Source organism: Strongylocentrotus purpuratus, unplaced genomic scaffold (assembly GCF_000002235.5).
Source record: "Strongylocentrotus purpuratus isolate Spur 01 unplaced genomic scaffold, Spur_5.0 spur5_scaffold_8, whole genome shotgun sequence".
In the NCBI taxonomy this organism is placed as follows: domain Eukaryota; kingdom Metazoa; phylum Echinodermata; class Echinoidea; order Camarodonta; family Strongylocentrotidae; genus Strongylocentrotus; species Strongylocentrotus purpuratus.
The window spans coordinates 12,154,950-12,175,767 of record NW_022145614.1 but is presented as its reverse complement, the minus strand read 5'-3'; the positions used below and the strand labels follow the sequence as shown (position 1 = coordinate 12,175,767).

Here is a 20,818-nt window from a genome sequence, read left to right as displayed (position 1 = left end):
CACACAGGTTTGCGAATCCAGCTGAAGGCCACCCAAGGAGAATTGCCTGGAGAAGTGAGCAGGAACAGTGCACCGTGGAACTGCGATTACGATGAGCGTTTACGATGAGCGTTACAAATCGCTCATTCTGCCTTCAAAATCAAGCATGAACGCGCCCTATGTCTCTATCTCCTCTATCTCACACTCTGCCTCTCTGCCTCTTTTTTCTCTTTCTCTCTCTCTCTCTCTCACACATACTTTCTCTGTGTAATAACATTCCAAATATAGTCATCGCACTCCCGATTGCAGTATCCTATTCAAAACCACGCGAAGCTTTTATATTTTCTGGCATTATTTTTGTGTCGAGGGTAGGTCTTCACAATCACGATAACAACACAAAACCTAAAAACAGGTGCGTTAGTTGAAAACATATTTCTAATCGAAGTTAGGAGCGTATAGGCGTAGGCGTGAAGTGCTGAAAAACAGCACGTTTTATACTCATCCAATCATTCGCTGCAAGGGGGGGTCGTATGTCTGTAGGAGGAGCCAGCTCTCATATACATACTTTAAAAAGGAGCCAGTTCTCTTTTTGAGGCACATAGCGCTGGATATACCACTGGTGTAATTAGCCATTCTACTGCAGTTCGAAAACCTGGATGAAACCGTCATCGTTAACGATGGAGCGAGGTCGTTTGATTCTCATCATACTTTGTGTCACAATCTTACTGGTGGCCATCGTCGTCGCCATTGCCGTCCCCTTGTCGTTGAACAACAACAACAAAAGCAAGAGGGCTTCGGATCTCGCCAGGCAGTACATGAGGGATGTGCCTTTGATAGACGGGTACGTTGGTCAAACTTTGTTTTTGAAGTCTGATAGGAATTTTCGCCCTTTTCCCGATATCTGGTCATCTTTCCTCTTTCCCATAGTTAATACGGGCCCCGCCCCCCGCCCCCGTCTTCGTCATTTTCCCCCTTTCCTTTCCCCACCACTTTCCCAACTTTCCCTCTCACACACACACGTTCTTCAAGTTCTCTCTCCCCCTCTCTTTCTCTCTCTCTCTCTCTCTCTCTCTCTTTCTTCTAGCTCTCTCTCTCTCTCTCTCTCTTCTTCGTTTTCTTCTCCCCTATCTCGATATCTATATATCTATTATGTATCTCTCACTCTCTTTCCTCTATGGCTGCAGGTTTTGCGCTATCCGATTATTATTTTATTATTATTACGATAATAATTAACTTTCGTAAACACTATGAAAGAGCTGGATATGCGTTTATTTTCATCCCAAGGACAATTTTTGATACAGTTTTGTCTTGAAACTGGACCGGAATCGTTTGCATTTGTTTCACCCAAAGCACGAAAATCTAAGTACCGGCCCACTTTGTTTGATTTTATTTCTGGATTTTCAACATGATATAAAGTAATATACAAACTAGATACATATATATATTACTAAAAAAGTTACGATAAATAAATAATCATGTCATGATATAAATAAATTAATAATTATACCTTTAACAAAACACATAGTTGACAAATCATTTCAAAATTGAAAAATGCAGGAGACAGCCATCTTAAGCTAGAGCTTAAAAGGAACATTATGTGCGACCAAACCTATAATCATATAATTGTAAATAAATTAATGATAACAGCCACATAATAAAGGAAAAATTATATTCAGGTATAACATGAAATGCGTTAAGTGTAATTATTCATATTATGTAAGTGTATGTCTTCTGTGAAACGGTTTTAATTATGTTCTTTTTTAATGTGTTAATGTGTGTGTGCGAGTGCTTGTGTTTGGAGCGCTTATTAAATTATGATTTGTATGCTGATAATAAATTACGCTTCATGGCGGCCTTGAAAGAATGTGTCGTAGTACATGATTTAACATGTAATTTAATAGTTATTGAAAGGCATACTTCTGTCCCTCCATTTTGATTATCATTATTATCAATAAACGTATAGCAAATCTGGAATTATATAGCGTTTAATACAGAATACCATATCTAAGCGTTTTACAGATATTATTATTACCCCGGTCATCAGATTCATTCACGCACGCAGTGTGCAAAATTTCCACTCCCTGTGAGTATTCCTACCATAATTATGGTCACCGTGAGGGCCGGCATATGGATATTTCTACCACAAAGGCTTTCGACGTCCCCATTTCTCTCCTGTCTATGGAGTGGCAAATATAGATTAGTGTCTTGCCAAAGGAGATTAGTGTCATGTCGGGGATCGAACCCACGACATTTATATTTCCAATCGAGTGCCTTAGGGCATGTTTATGCTTAACTTTTTCTGGCCAGAATCAGGCATCTGTTACGCGTTTAGTTTAAAACACGGTTGCGTCCATGCTCACTTTTGTAGAATCACCGAAAAACGGCGATCACGATCGCCGATCGTAAACTCACAAAAAGATGCGTTTACAATTTGTAAACGCGTTTAAATGGGGTCAACGCACTGACCTCTAGTGGGTCTACGTAGCATGCACAGTGAAGGTTTGCGAATCCAGCTGGAAGACCAATTAAGGCCACACAGGGAGAATTGCCTGGAGGAGCCTGAGAAGTGAGCATAAACAGTACACCGTGGAACTGCGATTACGATGAGCGTTTACGATGAGCGTTACAAATCGCTCATTCTGCCTTCAAAATTTAAGCTTAAACGCACCCTTGCTTAAACCTTGCTAAACAAAGGTACTACTATTGCACTTTTTTCACGTAGGAACATTAAACAAAAATTGTTTTGACTTCTTGAACTTTCCGAGGGACGGGGGCTTCCCATTGTTGCTTGGGCTGGGGAAAAAGTAAGATCTGGCTATAGTGATCAGGCTCTATTATTTTAAATCAAATATAACTTGTTTTTCTTCACACACACAGACACACAAACCTTATTCATTGGCCGTGAAGTCTAGCCAGTATTAAGCAGCAATACAAAATGAATGTCATGCCTGATTATGTTTGACATTAAATAGACTAGAATGTTGTGTCCTTCTCACCTCTTGGGAGTCGATTGCAATTAAAAGCAGATATTGATACAGAACTTCTGCATCGTATCAAGTCAGCGGCAGCAGCCTTTGGAAAGTTAAAAGGGGGGGGGGGGGGTCTTCAATAACCGAAGTGTAGGCACAGGCACCAAAATCATGGTCTAGAAGAAGATTGTTCACCCTATTTTTCTGGATAGTTCTGAAACCTAGCTGGACCACTTTCAAGGCTCTTAAAGAGTTCCACCAAAGGTTCCTGAGACAGTTTCACCCCTCCAAGTTCGAGAAGGGACAGACAAACAACATTGTCCTTAACCCTAATAAGGCCGGGCTATTCGAGGTCTTAGTATGGCCGGGGGGGGGGGCCATTATGGCCCCCCCTTAAGATCTCGGCCGCGAAGCGGCCGATCGCCGCGAAAATTTGCACGCATATCAAGTGAAGTGTATAGAATAATATGATAATTTCAATTTTTGAAAAATTCACTCATTTGCATATTTATGGTAATTTATGCAAATAAAGTCATAAAAATCACATTTTTACCCATAAATCATATATTATTCATATTTAAGCATTCTTTTTCACTACATATATTCATTAGACCATTCTAAATAATAATATGACAAAAAATTTTGGAAGACCAGCTTATTTCTTATGTTATCCCTTGTTTTGATAATTTCTTATGTATTTCATTGTTTTTTTAACTTATGTATTTCACTGTTTTTGTTGTTTTATTTCATTTCTTACTGCAATTCAACTATATTGACTCCCAAAACAACCACCTAAACTTTAAACAAGACCCAATAACCCATGTTTGATCTGTTTTTAGGAAAAATGACTTTTCCATATGTTTTGTACACAAATCACGAAAATGAGCGATTTTCGGGCTGACATGCAATGACAAAAGGTCACGTGACCTTCTAACCGTAGGTCCGATTTTCAAAAAAATTCTTTTAAAAGTTGCGCAAGACTCGAAAGAAAAAAGTCAGCGAGCGGCGGGGCGCCATCCATATGCGTTCCCGAGCAATCGGAAAAATCCTGGAGGGGGGGGGGGGCATAATGGCCCCCCCCGGCCTTATTAGGGTTAAGGAGGCTATAACATGACAAGTATAGATCTAGAAGTCATGTTTGTTAAAGCCTCACCGCACTAGTTTGGCCAGGAAGGTTTCGAACTCCCAGTATGGTCACTGAAAGGTGATTATCTCATCAAATCATCTCTCAATTAACATAAGAAAAAGGGCATAGGCTATATAGAGGGCGCAATTAGCTATAAGTAGTGCAGTGGGGCTTTAAAACAGCTGCATTTGACAGGACGTACCCTCAGAATGCGGTCTACCCAAGCAGATTTTGTTTGGAAACCGTATGAGGGAATGCGGTCTAGAGGAGGACAGTGAAAACGTTACATGGACACTGGCCAATCTCAGGAAATGTTGCATCAACATGAGCATTGGCGTATAGAGGGGGGGGGGGGGGGGGGGGGAGGGGGGAGAGTGGTGTTTTGGGTGTTCAAACAACCCCCTTGGCAAACAGGGGATGTTTTAGGTGTTCAAACAGCCCCCCCCCCTCCGCAAAAGGGGGGGGGATGTATTTTCGAATTTTAAAGAATACCTTTATCCGTGTTATATCTATGCCCCCCCCCCCCCCAGCTCAAGGGGGGGGGGGTATGGAATGAGTGTTTATTTCCCCTCCCCGCTTATTCGCCAGCTGGCTGGACATATGGACATATTTTCTCACGAATTGGGCAAAAAACACCTTAAAAATCCTGGCTACACCCTTGAACACGAGTATACCCAGGAGTCCCTTGTTCAGCTACGTTGTGGTGATAGACTGTGCTCTTTAATCATCATAGAACCAGGGAGGTCCCTGGTAGAACCCTGGAATGTGCTTCACAGTTCAATCATTCCGAAACAATATTTCAAACAGGTAGAGAGTAAACACACATGAATGGCCCGATACACATACTCCCAAATCAAATGTAACGCCAGAGTTTTTCTTTTGTTCTGAACTGATACGTGTTACGTATACAAGGTAAAGACATTCAACCATGATACCCTTTGCCAAACCGACCGGCTTTCTGAGATGACAATGAACTTTCGAAAAGGAAAAACACGCACCCAACTTTGCCAAGTTTTGGGCAGTGTTAGATAAACAATATAGAGTTACAGCTGAAGTTATAATAGACAACAGGCGTCTATCATCTGGAGCTCATCAAATAGTATCTGCATGGATTTTTGACTATTTCCCCATTGCAGTGTGCCCTTACGGTGGTTACGTTGGCTGTTACAGGCCGAACAGGATGATTTATTAATTTCCCAGGGCTGCGTCAGCGACTGTCGCAGTCTTTGACGTACCATGTGAGAATGAAATTGTACGAAAGTGAATGCATGATAAACAGTACCAATAATCTGAGTTAATGAAACCCTAAGTCCTAATTTTCTTGATAGGCTTGATTGGCGAAGGCAACGACGCAGTGCATTAACGCCTCGTGTGCAACGCTATTAGGGCAAGGTTTTGATACGTCCTAATCCAAAAATCTGTACATTTTACTCGAAAAAAAAGTTGATGCGTGTGAACGCGCCAATAAAGGAAACGTTGCAAACGACTTGTTGAGTTCTTATTTCTCTTTATTTATGTTCTTTTCGTAACAAGTCATCTTCATTTAGCGATTCAGCAATCCAATTAGCGAATCATCATCTTCAGCAATCCAATTAGCGGTTCACTGTAAACAACAAAGTAACAAAGCATTATAAACATATGCATCATATAAACAGAATTAAATGCATGTAACCCTGTCTACATTACAGTGAATCTTGTAAATACTCTTGACATATAAACGTGATGTTTATATACGAAATAAACTCCAAAAGGAATGTAACTATCCAGCTATACAGTATATTCATTTATGTCTCTGTTTGATATATATATCTTCATAAATTCCTGTGCTTAGAATGTGCCTGTAAATGCACGGTGTTCTACAGATACGGCTTCATAATGCCCCCTTAACTAAGCAATTACAAAGTAGTCTATGTGATTCCAGACCCTATACAACTGACATCAATAATATTCCCTCAGAAACGGTTCTACACACTCCTTATAATGGTAATTAACCTCTTTTAACTCTTACAAGCTGTGCAAGTCATTATAACATATATACTAATTAAATCATGCACCATCTTAGAGCTTGTTTATATGAATAAACCCCTTTATGCACGACACATACCTGGGTGCAATGCGTTTCATAGCCCCATAGCAACACATAGGCTTCTGTACATAACGTTGCGTTAATCATCCAAAATCAACTCACTATTTGCACATAATTCACAGGAAATGAACAATAGTATGAAACAACTAGTTTCATATATTTGACAGTAAATCAGTTATCTACAGTAATCATGTATCGTAGCTTACCAACTATTTGTTCATCCGGAGCAAAGTCATGAATTCTATGGTAACAAACATCAAGTCTGATGCCTTTGACTAGGCTTTCTGTTGCACAAATTTTCTTAACGCCGCAGATGGCGCTATACAAGTTTCGCGCCGCTACATTCCGGCCCCAAATGAGTTACCTATCCTTAAATCATTTTCTACATTACCATAAAGCGGCATGCATTAAACTATGAATGAATTACAGTAACATTTGGTATGCATTAACGCAATGACGATACCTGTAAAATATCTGAAAGCAAAAACAAACATCCATTTAACTTTCACAAATCTTGTCAAAACTGTTTGCATAAACAATTCAAACTGTGACATACATGCAAGTTAGAAATGTTAGAAATTCTTTGAACAATAACATATAAATGTTTCACATCATATATAACAACCTTCGTTGTGTTTAGGAAGAAGCCTCGACATTGGCTTCCAAGAGGCACAGCTTTGAAATTGGCCTCTTGTAATATCGAGGCACTACTCGAACCTCTACTTGTCTTACAAGGCCACGCTTGTCTGGATAGGTCGTTAACACTCTTCCGATGGGCCACTGTCCACGAGGGGTACTTTCGTTGACCACTAGAACCAGATCGTCGACTTCAAAGTTTCTGTTTGGTCTAGTCCATTTCTGACGTTGCTGCAACAGGGGTAAGTATTCCTTGACCCATCGGGTCCAAAACTGCCCTGCTAGGTACTGGACTTGGCGCCAGTGTCTCCGTAGATGGCAGTCTTCTTTCACAAAGATCCCTGGTGGCAGACTTGGGTTCTTACGAAGCAACAACAAATGATTCGGGGTCAATGGCTCATCATCTCTGGAGTCCATGCTCAGGTGAGTAAGAGGCCTTCCATTCAATATTGCCTCTACTTCTGTGAAGAGGGTAAGTAGCGCTTCGTCTGTAAGCGTCTGCTGTGGGAGACTGGTCAAGATTTTCCTCACTGACCGTATGATCCTCTCCCATACACCTCCCATGTGGCTTGCTCCTGGCGGGTTGAAGTGCCATGTAATGCCCTTCTGTGTGAGGTATCGGTTCACTCTCTCGGAATTCAACCCTGCAAGAGCATCCTTTAGCTCCTTCTGACCCCCCTTGAAATTGGTGCCATTGTCACTGAATATAGCCTTGGGTTGACCTCTACGGTTGATGAAGCGACGCAGTGTTTGTATGAATGAGTCAGTCTCCAAGCTATAAGCCATCTCAAGATGCACTGCCCTGGTAGATAAACATGTAAAGATACATCCATACCTCTTCTGTGTACTGCGACCATGCTTCGTCGGGAATGGGCCAAAGTAATCAAGCCCTGTATTCGTAAAAGGTGGTTCTCCCGGAGTAACTCTCTCTTCCGGCAAATCAGCCATGAATTGCTGGCCTCTTGAAGCATTACGCTTCCTGCATTTGAAGCAGTTACCTATGGTGTGACGGACTGTAGCACCTCCCTTGTTGATCCAAAATCTTTCTCTGAGAGAGGTCCATGTCGAACCCATACCACAGTGTCCAACCTTCTGATGATGATGAACCACTAGAAGCTTGGTAACGTGGTGATCGTTGGGAAGAATCATTGGATGTTTCTCGTCATTCAGAATAGGAGCCTTGCTTAATCTCCCTCCTACTCGTAGCAGTCCGTCAACCATGACAGGATTCAGCTTCTCAAGGGGATTTCCTTGTTTCCTGGTTTTCTTCTCTATCCCCTTCACGTACTCATCAGGAAATGAGTGTCTCTGTACGTGTTTGATCACTTCGACCTCTGCATTGTTCAATTCCTGAACTGTCAAGCTTCCTCTTTCTGCCAAGTTGCCCGTTCCTTTGGACCGCAAGTATTGCTTGTACCGTAGTAGCCATGCAATTCCTCGCTTCAGACGATCCCATGATGAGTACCTTGTCATTAGATCATCTATCTCGTCATGTGAGCTGGTAGCGTAGACATGAGTTTTCTTCACCTCACTGTCATTCTGAAGATCAAGTTCTGGTACATCTTCCTTCTTCAAACTTGCTGGATCTTCCGGCCAGACTTCCTTTTCTTGTAACAAGAACTCAGGTCCTGTAAGCCATCTATCCAGGCTTCTTGCAGGGATACCCTGTGAACCATCATCTGCTGAGTTCCTGAGGGTGTCGACATCTTCTACTGATTCACCAACTCTTTCATCTCCTGGACCAGAGTCCATCTCCCAAAACCGCTTCACTTGATTTTGAAGCTCCTCAGCTGAGATGTGGTGAATTTCGTACGAGTTTCTGTGACTTGAGCTTGATGCAGGTCCAATAAACGTCCACCCCAAAGGCGTTCTGATCGCATAGGGATCTTTCTTTTGACCCCTCCTTTCTTCTTCTACCCAGAATGCTTCTGGGGTGTCGCCTCCTATCAGGAGCTGAACCTTTGCTTGGCCTGCTGTCACTAGTTGAATGCCCTGAAGATGAGGCCACTTATCGACATCTTCCTGACATGGTATACTTCTGGACGATATGGGTAGAACATCAACAGTCCACATCCTGTCCACATCGATCTTAGTGTCTTCTTGCAAGCCTTGAATGGTCATGCTAACTTCCATTCCTTTCCTTGGAGTGTTCATTCCATTGATTGTAGTCAACCTGAATTCCTTGTTGACTCCGACAATTCCCAGTTCCTCTGCAAGTCTCTTTTCACAAAGGGACGTATCGCTTCCTTCATCAAGCAGTGCCCAAGTCGTAACCTCCTTGGCTCCATGACGCACCTTCCAGGCGCGGATCCAGGATTTCTTAGGGGAGGGGGCCCAACTTTTTTTTTTTTTTGCTCCCGAAAATTTGAAAATCGCGCCGGCCGAAAAGTCGCTCAGTGGGGGGGGGGGGGGGGTAGTGAGAGCACATTTTTTTTTTTTTTATCCTAAACTTTTTTATTTTTTTATTTTTATTTTTTTTTTGCTCCCGAAATTTTGAAAAACGCGCCGGCCAAAAATTCGCTCAGTGGGGGGGGGGGGGGGGGGGGGGGGGGGGGGGGTAGTGAGCACATTTTTTTTTTTGAGCCTCAAAAAAAATTCAATTTGCACCCCCCCTTGAGCGCCAGGGGGGGGGGCCCAACCCCCAAAAAAGGTAAAAATCACGTGATTTTACATGATTTTTTTCTCAAGGGGGGGGGCCCGGGGGGCCGGGCCCCCCCCCTGGATCCGCCACTGGCACCTTCACAGGAAGTACTCTTAAGCGTACATCAGCTCTTCCTCTAATTGTATGGCATTCCACACCAGTTGTCACCCCGGCCCCGTTCTGCTGACTTGGGCTATCTTCATTGTTCTCCTGGTTGGGGCTTTCCTTCCTTTCAAAGTGCAACCATGTGTGGTGTTTCCATTTTTGACTGCATCCTTCTTTCTTACAGGTCGAGTCTGAGGGACAGTTCCTTGCTAGGTGTGCCTTCTTAAGGCAATTAAAACAGATGCCACTCTTCTTAAGGAAGATAAATCTCTCCTTCTGAGGCAAGTCCCTTAGCTTGAAACAGGTTTCCAACTGGTGCTCCTTCTTGCAGCATGGACATTCTTCCTTTCTGTTATTAGGCCTGTCAATTCCTCCTTCCATTGCAAAGGATGAAGCTCTGCCTCCCACGCTCCCTTTCTGTCGCTTTGCACTTGAACTTGACTTGAATGACTGTCCGATATTCTTCCCGAACACGTTGCTTGCTATCTTAGCCTCCTGTTCGATAAAGTCTGTCATGTGGCTAAAGTTGGGAATTACAGACTGCTCCATGGCTACGTGAGCCTTAGATGCCCACCTGGCTTGTAGGTGAACAGGCAGAAGGCTCTGTATCTTAAGCAGTGTGTCCGTTGAGCTCATGTCCGCTGAATAACCCATCTGTGATGTGGACATTTGACATCTCCTCATATCTCTGGCCAGATCCCATAAGGCCTGACTGTCACTTGGGCGCAGGTTGGCTCGGCAGATCACCTTATCGACGTGTGCCTTCGCTACTATGTAGTTCTGTCCGAATTGATCTTGTAGGATGCTGCGAGCTCTTGAATATCCAGTATCGGGATGTAACAAAATACAATTCTCTATAGCCTCCCTTGCCTTGCCTGTACAAAATTGTATTAAATAGGTTAGTCGCATCCTGTTATCTTGCACCTTGTGCTCAATGTTAACATCAAAACAATTACAAAAGCTCCAATAATCAATAGGGTTACCGGAAAAACAAGTCATATCAGGTTTGGGCAGGTGCATTGCCATCATCATCTCTGACAAATTATGTTCTACAGAATTTACATTCTTATTACATGTATATGCATTTGGCATTGTATGTTCACCCAACACTCTTTGGGAAGTAACATCCTGATTCTCATTACAAATATCTACCGGTACAACATTCCCTGTACACCATTCAGCAGTTCTTCGCTGAGTTTGACCTTCTGGAATTTGTAACAGTTCTTGTGGCTTTATTTCATGTTCTTGCCACAATTTTGCTTCAGCTTCGGCGTTCTCAAGTTCATTTTCAATCTTGAGTCTATCAAGTTTTTCGTTGAGTTCAAACTGTTCTCGTTTTAGTTTATGTTCTCTCTGTAGCTGTACTACCTTCATCCTAGCAAGCTGTCGCTTCACCTCGGCTTCTCTCATCTTCACGCTTGAGGAGATGCTCGCCCTGGAGGCCATCGATTTCACTTCAGCGTCCCTGGATGCTCTGGTTTCACTCCTTGCCGTTGCATCCCCGTCAACGCCGTTCTTTGGCTCTCCAGCTTCCGACCCCTCATGCTGGTTGCTTGCTTGGACCTTCTCCGACATCTAGAACAAGTTGTGAACTTTTGTGTGAACGCGCCAATAAAGGAAACGTTGCAAACGACTTGTTGAGTTCTTATTTCTCTTTATTTATGTTCTTTTCGTAACAAGTCATCTTCATTTAGCGATTCAGCAATCCAATTAGCGAATCATCATCTTCAGCAATCCAATTAGCGGTTCACTGTAAACAACAAAGTAACAAAGCATTATAAACATATGCATCATATAAACAGAATTAAATGCATGTAACCCTGTCTACATTACAGTGAATCTTGTAAATACTCTTGACATATAAACGTGATGTTTATATACGAAATAAACTCCAAAAGGAATGTAACTATCCAGCTATACAGTATATTCATTTATGTCTCTGTTTGATATATATATCTTCATAAATTCCTGTGCTTAGAATGTGCCTGTAAATGCACGGTGTTCTACAGATACGGCTTCATAATGCCCCCTTAACTAAGCAATTACAAAGTAGTCTATGTGATTCCAGACCCTATACAACTGACATCAATAATATTCCCTCAGAAACGGTTCTACACACTCCTTATAATGGTAATTAACCTCTTTTAACTCTTACAAGCTGTGCAAGTCATTATAACATATATACTAATTAAATCATGCACCATCTTAGAGCTTGTTTATATGAATAAACCCCTTTATGCACGACACATACCTGGGTGCAATGCGTTTCATAGCCCCATAGCAACACATAGGCTTCTGTACATAACGTTGCGTTAATCATCCAAAATCAACTCACTATTTGCACATAATTCACAGGAAATGAACAATAGTATGAAACAACTAGTTTCATATATTTGACAGTAAATCAGTTATCTACAGTAATCATGTATCGTAGCTTACCAACTATTTGTTCATCCGGAGCAAAGTCATGAATTCTATGGTAACAAACATCAAGTCTGATGCCTTTGACTAGGCTTTCTGTTGCACAAATTTTCTTAACGCCGCAGATGGCGCTATACAAGTTTCGCGCCGCTACAATGCGTTTTAATTCGATTTCGATCTGATTGGTTGATGCTCTGCCGCCTATTTGGCAACTGCACACAAGTCGTCAGATGTTATAACGTCATTTATGACAAGGTCAAGGACCTTCCGGGACATTCAGGCACTGACGCAGCCTCTGAATATATAGACACATCTTCTCGCCTCATTGGGGTTAGGACCCAACGCAGTATTATCATTGGTTTGTCTGTATAAAGAAATACGAACAGTCCACTCTTCCGTCAATACTGCTTTGTGAAACACATCTGAAACTTTGATAGCGCAAGGCCCTTGTACCCGATGTCTTCAATTGACACAAACAAAAAATGACACCTCATTGGCAGGCGGTAAAACTGGCAATAACCCATGGTATTCAATTTGTTTTGTTTTATTTCTACTTGACGCAGGCACAACGATTTACCATGGCAGTTGGTGCTGTACGTCGACAACAAGCTGCAAGAAATCGACCTCAATGTGCGTCCAAACTTTAATATTACCCATACCGATATACCCAGGCTGAGGGCAGGTTTGGTCGGAGCACAGGTAAGCACGACAGGGGCGAAGCTAGATTTTTTGAGGGGGAAGGGGGGGGGGGGGGGGGGGGGGGCACGGGTATCATCACTTTATGTGTATCGGGATGGAAGTTATCGGATTTCCCCCTTTATTTTGTGAGGAAGCGCGTTAAATCATAACACTTGGATCTCATATTCTGTGACCGAGTCAGCGGGTGTAGCGACCAAACGAAAAAAAAAATGCATTTAGCATCAAGTTATTGGTAGCTCTTTTCAGTCTTGGAATTATACCCAGTCCTAATATTTTTAAATAGGATAAGAACAACGTTAACATTAACATTATTTATTACGATCCTCATCCACCCCGTTACCCTCCTGTGGGCGAGCACCGTCATTGGTGCTCCTATGTGAGGTCCTAGGTTCAAACCTTGTTCGGGCTTAGATCCTTGGACAAGGTACACAATTAGAATGAGTGTACCTGGTAATACTGGGATGATAGTAATACCAGGACATTCAGGAAGAAACGTATCAGTCAATAATGATGTGGTTACCGTGGGTAAAAAGGCCCAAAACAATAAATATTATTATATTTCTATCATCGTAATTTTGTCTTTCACAGTTTTGGGCCGCCTATACGTACTGCGACTCACAGTACAAGGACTCCATCCGAAACGTCCTCACCCAAATAGATGTTATCAAGCGAATGGTGGAGAGGTACCCAGAAACGTTCGATTTAGTCACAACTGCACAAGGTGAGACAGTAGTTTTGAATCAGGGGGTCGCTAAACGGGGTTGTGAGGATGATGGGACACCCCCGCGCTGGTAATTATTTTAATCACGGCAGCAAGTTTGAGGTTTGTTGGCCTTATTGGTTAAATCGCGAAATTCACGACTTCTTCCATTGCTTGTTTAAAAAGGATTGCCTATCTTGTCTTCAAATTTGGTTTGACAACCCCCCCCCCCCCCCTCTATAAAGAATAATCTAGTGACGCCTCTGAGTGGAATAGCATGTTTCTAAGATGTATGGCTGTTGACCTGCTACCTGCTACTTGCTATTTGAGCAAAACTTATCACTACGTACTCAGGTAATTAAACCGGGTATACCAGGTACACTATAGCAACACCAGGGGGGTGTTTCACAAAGATCCTAAGTAGAACTTAACTCTAAGTTGGACTTAAAAATTATGGACAGCCATTGGAGTCTTAAAATGAAATATATTCAAAAGCAGAAATTCAAGTATTTTAGACTTTTTATAAATTCAACATCCAGAACATGAAATCTCCTTGATGATAGACAATATGAATGATTTGAATAAACAATTAATGCCTTTCAAAATAACTTTTACAAAATATTTTCAAAGATGCTAATGGCTTTCCATAATTTTTAAGTCCAACTTAGTGTTAAGTTCTACTTAGGATCTTTGTGAAACACCCCCCAGGTATACGTACCCTATAAAAGGTACCTTCCCTTACAAAAAAAGTACCATGGTAACCATGGTTTTTTGGTTCAAATTACCATCCACCATGGTACCAAAACAATACATTGTTTGATGACCTAATGTGTTTCATTGTTTTGGTACCATGATAACCATGGTTACCATGGTGGATGGTAATTTGGACAAAAAAAACATGGTTACCATGGTACTTTTTTGTAAGGGTTGTTACACCTGCTACAAGAGGTGCAACGGGTATATTTAGGTACCCTGGTATATTTGGTACACTGGCACACCCTGAACACGAGGAACATCGGATACAGTGTATATATATATATATATATATATACCAAGTAGGGCGTGTATACCAACGGGCACCCCAGGTACCCAGATAATATCTGTATTTACTTATTTTCCTATCACCGTGTAGGAATTGAAGATTCGTTCGCCAACGGGAAGATTGCCTCTCTCATCGGTGTCGAAGGGGGTCAGAACATCGATAGCAGCCTTGCAGTACTGCGCATGCTCTATGACCTTGGGACCAGATACATGACCGTCACCCATAGCTGTAATACACCTTGGTAAGCCTTCCGTCGCTCCCTCCGATTTATCAATTAGTGGATACGCCTGTGATGTAACAATGCCACCGATTCGGGAGTGGGGGGGGGGGGTGCTCTTATCTTATTTTGTTTTACATTTATTTCCTTCACCCCCCCCCCCTCTCTCTCTCTCTCTCTCTCTCTCTCTCTCTTTTCTGCCAATCAAAGGTGCTGGGGGGGGGGGGGGGAGGGAGTGTGTGTGCGGGGGCACGTCCCCCTTGTACCATTACTACGGTATATGTTTCCGTGTGTGTGTGCGCGGAATGATTGTCTATGTCTATCTCTCCGTCTTTCTGTATTTTGTTTGAGTATCAGTTTTTCATCAATATATTTACGATAACATGTATGTACATCCACATCTAGGGCTGATAACTGGAAAGAAGATTATGAGACCGCTGGCGAACATGACGGACTCACTGACTTCGGCAAGGTACGTACGTTAAGAGGGAACTTGATGTGATATTATAGTCATGATAATTGAGTTCCACGCACTTTTACCATAAATAGGCAAAAAATAAGACTGGAAGGGAAGATAGATGTATAGAGAGATAGATAGAGAGATAAAGAGAGTGGGGAAGCGAACGGGACAGGCAGACAAAGAGGGGGGGGGGGAGAGGAAAGAGTGAGGGGAAGAGTGAAAGGAGTGGGATGGAGGGACATCGTAGATGCTGAGAGAAAGTTAGAAGGGCAGAGAGAACAATTTTGAGAGAGATAAAGAGAGAGAGAGAGAGAGAGGTGAGATTTGAGTTTTGTTAATAATCAAATTTTCAAAACAAAGCAAGAATACACACTTTTGATGATGTATTAAATATATGTATGTATCGATCTATCTACCGTTTTATCTGTCTAATATATCGACATTTTATCTCGATATCAGTCTATTTGTCTGTACTCTGGATTTTAGTCTACTGTCTATAGAAGTCCTTCAATCTTTTATGTACTTGACTGCCGATCTGTCTGTATGTATTATATATCTACGTATGTACCTATCACTTACACAGAATGTTGTTCGTGAGATGAACCGTCTTGGCATGCTCGTCGACCTGTCGCACGTTTCCGTGGCGACGATGAACGACGCCCTCGACGTAGCCGTGGCACCCGTCATCTTCAGCCACACCTCGGCATACGCACTATGCAACCACTACAGAAACGCTCCAGACAGTGTCCTCAGGAGAGTGGTATGCGCCAATACATTCGTATTCGTATTCCTGTTGCATACGTGGCGTTATTTAGATTGCGTCATTACTTGCGCTAATCGAGTCTGTGAGCGCATACGTTAGTAATTCAACGCAATGTTTGCTGTGTTCATTTTGCATTAACTTTGTGTTTGATGTAACTCTCACACGGAACGTCAATGACTGTGCTAATCGCATACGTGGTTCTACGCCGGGCAAATAGGGACTTTTAGATTTGCGTGGACTGATACGTGTGACGTCCATTCAAGGCAGTCCATTAAAAGGACGTCGATCGTAGCAATCCACGTTGTCGTTGTGCAAATCTAAAAGTCCCTAATAACGCCTCGTGTGCAACCCGCACTAATCTTGACATTTTGGGAAGACGGGTGATGCAACTTTCACGGAACCCAAACTAAACTAAATGAATGTCCATAGTTGCAAGAATTTTGATATGTGTGATATGAAATTGATAGAAAAGGTGTAATAACTGAGTTAGGAGCGAATGAAATATGAAAAGTGAGCTAGTAGACTCATTCTAGAATGACTATGTAGTCCCACATGTGCATAAATGTAATATAAAATCAGCTAGTTCATAAAACATAAGTCCATTTCTTCTACGCCACGTCTTTAAAACGGCCGCTTTTTCAGTATGCAAGTTCCATTTTGATCGCTCATGTCGAAAAATGGTTACTATAAAATGAAATTGATGATACGATTATTAAAGAAAATATCAAATCAAATTTACCTCATAATTAAGGTCGATACGATGAAATTAGTCAAATCTTTTTCGTGATGTCTTCGATGATTAAGCCCTTTTTTTTCTCTCTCGACATCCAATTTCATTAATAGAGTTCCCGATAGCTTCAATTTTGTACAAATTAAGTACATACAATGGAATGTATTAGTGTCAGTCAAAGCCTGTGAATAAAAGTCACTGTTAACCTTGAACATGATATGGACATCATGAATATTAGGTTGATTCTCACATGTTTTGAAAGTGGCACATGCCTCCAGACTCTCTGACAAACAAGATAAAATAAGAATTGTCCAATCTTTTAAAGATGTTTAAAACATCATAATAGGGCCCCCATAACGCTGTTCCTACAGCTCTTCTTCCGTCTTTACTTGTTACTTTCCTTATTTTTATTAGCATTATATTTAAAGTCAAATATGTAACATGAGGACAATGTTTTCGACTTTATACTTGTTTCTCTTGTGTTTTTTGCTGTTTGTGTCTTCCAGAAAGAAAACAAAGGAATTGTTATGGTGAACTTCTATACGTATTATATCAACTGTCCGCCTGGTAATGTTACAGCTGACGACACCTACGCTACCCTTGCTCAAATAGCTAGTAAGTATACTTTGTAATAAATAAAAACAAAACAGAAAGACAAAACAAAATACAGCATATAACCGACAAAAACTTAACAAAACAACGTCACATATATTATCATGCCCACATCGTTCTCCCCTTTGATAGAAGCAGGTTGAGGTCTGTAAATTCGGGGGGGGGGGGGGCACAAGAGTACATTTTGATGGGCATTATGGCAAATTTCAATCGTTTAACATAGGGACACGTTCCCTTTTTGCACTTATCATCCTTATCGTGTCTATAAGGCCCTCTACCATCTGATTCTAGTCAAGTTAGATTTGGCTCTCTTTTCGCTGTCCATTCGTTGTACAAGGTCTCACGACGCATGTCTCGATTTTGTAGTTTTTCTTTAGTAAATATATGGCTTGGAATGTTAATGCTAGAAATATCAGAATTAAACATATTTAAATCGTGATACCTGACGTAATAAATTCAGTGGTAAAAAGTAAAAAGATGAATGCCCGAGCCCCGAGGTGAAAAAAGGTCAGAGGCAAAATAAATCCAACAGATTGAAATATCACACAGAGGTTAGAAAGAAAGAGAAAAATAGATTAGCTTACAAATGTCAATCCTGCCCGATACTTATGTTCTTTAATCCATACATATTTTCCCCTTTTTCTTCTTCTTCTTCTTCTTTCGCTCTCTACCTACTCTCCTTCTCTTTACTTCTTAATACTTCTCACCTCAGCACCCCCCCTCTCTCTCTTTTCTCATTTCGCCCTCTATCATTTCTCCCTCTCTTTCCTTCTAAACCCCTCTTTCCCTCTTTCCTTCTAAACCCCTCTCTCCCTCTTTCCCACTCATTATGATGCTCACACACCTCTTCTCTTTTTCTCTGTATATTTCTGTTTTCTATTGTTCCATCAATTCATGATTTGTTTTTAAATACAATTTTTATCTTGATTCAGATCACATGGATCATATCAAAGAGGTTTGTGGATGGGAGTGCGTTGGGTTCGGAAGTGACTATGACGGCGTTGATTAGTAAGTTTCCGGGATGAAGCTGAATTATCTTGTTGCATTCAGAGTTTTTTTCAAACAAGCCCATGATGTTAATTTAAATGGAAGGATGAAGACCAACACCATCTGCTGGTCATTGACAGTTTGCCAATATTCCGAGGCGTGTTTGCCAACAAGCACGCACGCACATAAACACAAACAAGATTATTTCAATTTGCCGAAAACTTTAAAGTCGCACCACAAAGTCGCTAGTCCTAACATGAAGTATGATTTCGATCATCTTGAAACATAGGAGCTGGAATCAGGGTCACAAATACTAAACGTTCGTTGGGCCAATGTCACCAACCTAGATTTCATTTATAAATATCGCTGTATTCAATATCATGTATCGTTTTTTGTTGGTAAACAAATCAAATCAAAATCAAACCAAATCTAACAGATGAATTGTTCATGTAAAGCAAAATAATGCACATTTTCCAGCTGTGCCGCTATACTATTATACTTTGTCTATTACATAATAATATGTCAGAGTTTAGGAAGTATAACAAGATGAACTGTTTATGTAAAGCAAATGCACATTTCAAGCTATGCCGCTATCCTATTATACTTTGTCTATTACATATTAATTATAGGTCAGATTTTAGGAAGTTCGTAAGATCGTGTTTCATGTACGCTTGATAATGAAATCTAAATCAATTCAAACTGAAGAAAGAATTTTATGCACTATATTCTTTGTAAAGGAACATCAGATGATAAAGTAGTGATAATGTCTTCCGCTTCGATTATCATAATTATTGTCATTATCTCAAGTACTATTATCATGATTATTATCATTATTCTTATATTATTATCATTATCATGATATTTAGTGTTATTAAAATATCTTTATTATTACCATTATTATTATCATAGCCGTTATTTTAATCATGATTTGTACACTGATAATTATTGATACTATTATTAATATAACTTTTATTTTTATTGTACTTTTATCACAATTCAAAAAATAAAATATAATGCCTTATTAATATCATTATCATTATCACTATCATGCAGTGTCCCTGAAGGATTAGAAGACGTCTCTAAGTTCCCTGACCTGGTGACAGAACTCCTTCAGAGAAATTGGACAGAAACAGAGGTGAAGGGCGCCCTCGGAAACAACTTTCTTCGTGTGTTTAGGAAGGCGGAAGAGGTATTAAAAAAAAAATCATTAACAAAGGATAATCATTTAAGGTTAATTTTTTACTTTTTGTTTTTTTGCTTTCTGTCAAACTTTAATACAACTTACATCTACGTAACGATACAAGACAAATGTAAAATATACATCCTTTCCCATGTAAACTGTAAACATATATATATCTCTCTCGACCCAGCGGAAAAGATTATTATTACTAATAATAATAATAATAGTGGGTTCTTGTATAGCGCTCATGTCAGTCAGATTTGACCATCCTGGCACTTCCGATTATTACCCTGGCTTTAGCACGGCTGCTATGCGTCGCTCTAGCAGGTACCCATTTACTTCACCTGGGTGGAGTGTGGCAAATGTAGATCAACGTCTTGCCAAAGGACATTACCGCGGCGGCGGGAATCGAACCGCGGACCTTGTGATCGACAGTCCGGCGACGTATCCACTCGACCACAACACCTCTATGGCATGATTGTTTTCTTTCAAATTAAGTTCAGGAATATTCACCAGCTACATTGGCACCCCAAATAGACGATAGGTCTGTATGTTTCAATGCAAATATTTGGTCCATACAGAACCGTTTACCACGAAACCTGAAACTGATAATAAGATGATTTCGTCTGGACAGAGCCAGAAGGGGGTTAACTCATCAAATATTTTGTTTGGGGTGTCGTTTATCTTGTTTTATTTCGTTCTTTTCTTCTTCAGGTTAGTACGATGCTTCGTGCAACCACCGAACCTTACGACGATGTCTTCCCGAGAGAAGCCCCTAAGGAGGCTGACAATACATGCCGTACCTACATGTACGGCACATCCTTCGCGTAAAGCCAGGTACCCATTCTCCACGACCAATAGCTATGGTTTCAAGCAGGGGCGGCGATTTCTTTTCACGACCAGGGGGGGGGGGGGGGGGGGGGGCGAAATGCAAGGGACGAGGGAGCATAGTGAACGAGAGGGGCGAAGGTGACGGAAGTGACTACCCCCTTACAGGTTTTCGAAGTTTTGTTGTATTAAAAAATGATATTCCTTATATAGCAAAACTATAGTATAAAAACAAGCAATATACTTTTTTCACACTTCACTTTTACTTTACCGGTAATTAGTGAGCAGTCCGAAGTATTGTAAATATTTAGTAGGTCAATTTTAGGGAGCTTGGGTTTACATTACGTTATTGAAATACGGAACGATTGTGCTTATGTCATTATTAATTAACTTGTTATAAATTGTTATGTAAATAAATTATGAATCGGGCAGTTTCCATATTATAATTTTTACATTCTATATTTTCATATACGGTGCTGGTTGATAATGACAATGCTTACTGTTCATATAATCAGGTTGCGTTTGAAATAATCAGAATACACAGATATTGCTATATCGGGTTAGCCTCACACAATCGCCAACCAAGCTAAAAGTCTCAACGAGATTAAGATCCTTTTATGTGATTTCATTTTGTTTA

At 41.0% G+C, this 20,818-nt stretch overlaps 1 protein-coding gene and 1 long non-coding RNA gene across 2 annotated transcripts; one reads left to right on the top strand and one right to left on the bottom strand.

Moving 5' to 3' along the window:
• Nucleotides 1–278: 278 nt before the first annotated feature.
• Nucleotides 279–20,249, top strand: LOC592606 (dipeptidase 1). Its single transcript, XM_030975517.1, has 10 exons — nucleotides 279–820; nucleotides 12,527–12,662; nucleotides 13,251–13,383; nucleotides 14,495–14,645; nucleotides 15,027–15,093; nucleotides 15,665–15,841; nucleotides 17,081–17,189; nucleotides 18,119–18,194; nucleotides 19,227–19,362; nucleotides 20,068–20,249. Exons 1-10 carry the CDS (start codon nucleotides 636–638, stop codon nucleotides 20,182–20,184), a joined length of 1,287 nt encoding a protein of 428 aa, XP_030831377.1. The 5' UTR covers nucleotides 279–635; the 3' UTR covers nucleotides 20,185–20,249.
• LOC115920218 lies at nucleotides 5,565–12,112 on the bottom strand. The gene is made up of 2 exons (XR_004062264.1): nucleotides 10,911–12,112; nucleotides 5,565–5,677 (listed from the first exon to the last, which is right to left on the bottom strand). It is a non-coding gene; the product is annotated as an uncharacterized LOC115920218 (long non-coding RNA).
• Nucleotides 20,250–20,818: the final 569 nt, after the last annotated feature.

Coding starts and splice junctions, on each gene's coding strand:
- LOC592606 (XM_030975517.1), top strand. CDS start 636: ATGAAACCGTCATCGTTAACGATGGAGCGAGGTCGTTTGATTCTCATC. Junction 17,190..18,118: donor TACCCTTGCTCAAATAGCTA/GTAAGTATACTT, acceptor ATCTTGATTCAG/ATCACATGGATCATATCAAA. Junction 18,195..19,226: donor GACTATGACGGCGTTGATTA/GTAAGTTTCCGG, acceptor ACTATCATGCAG/TGTCCCTGAAGGATTAGAAG.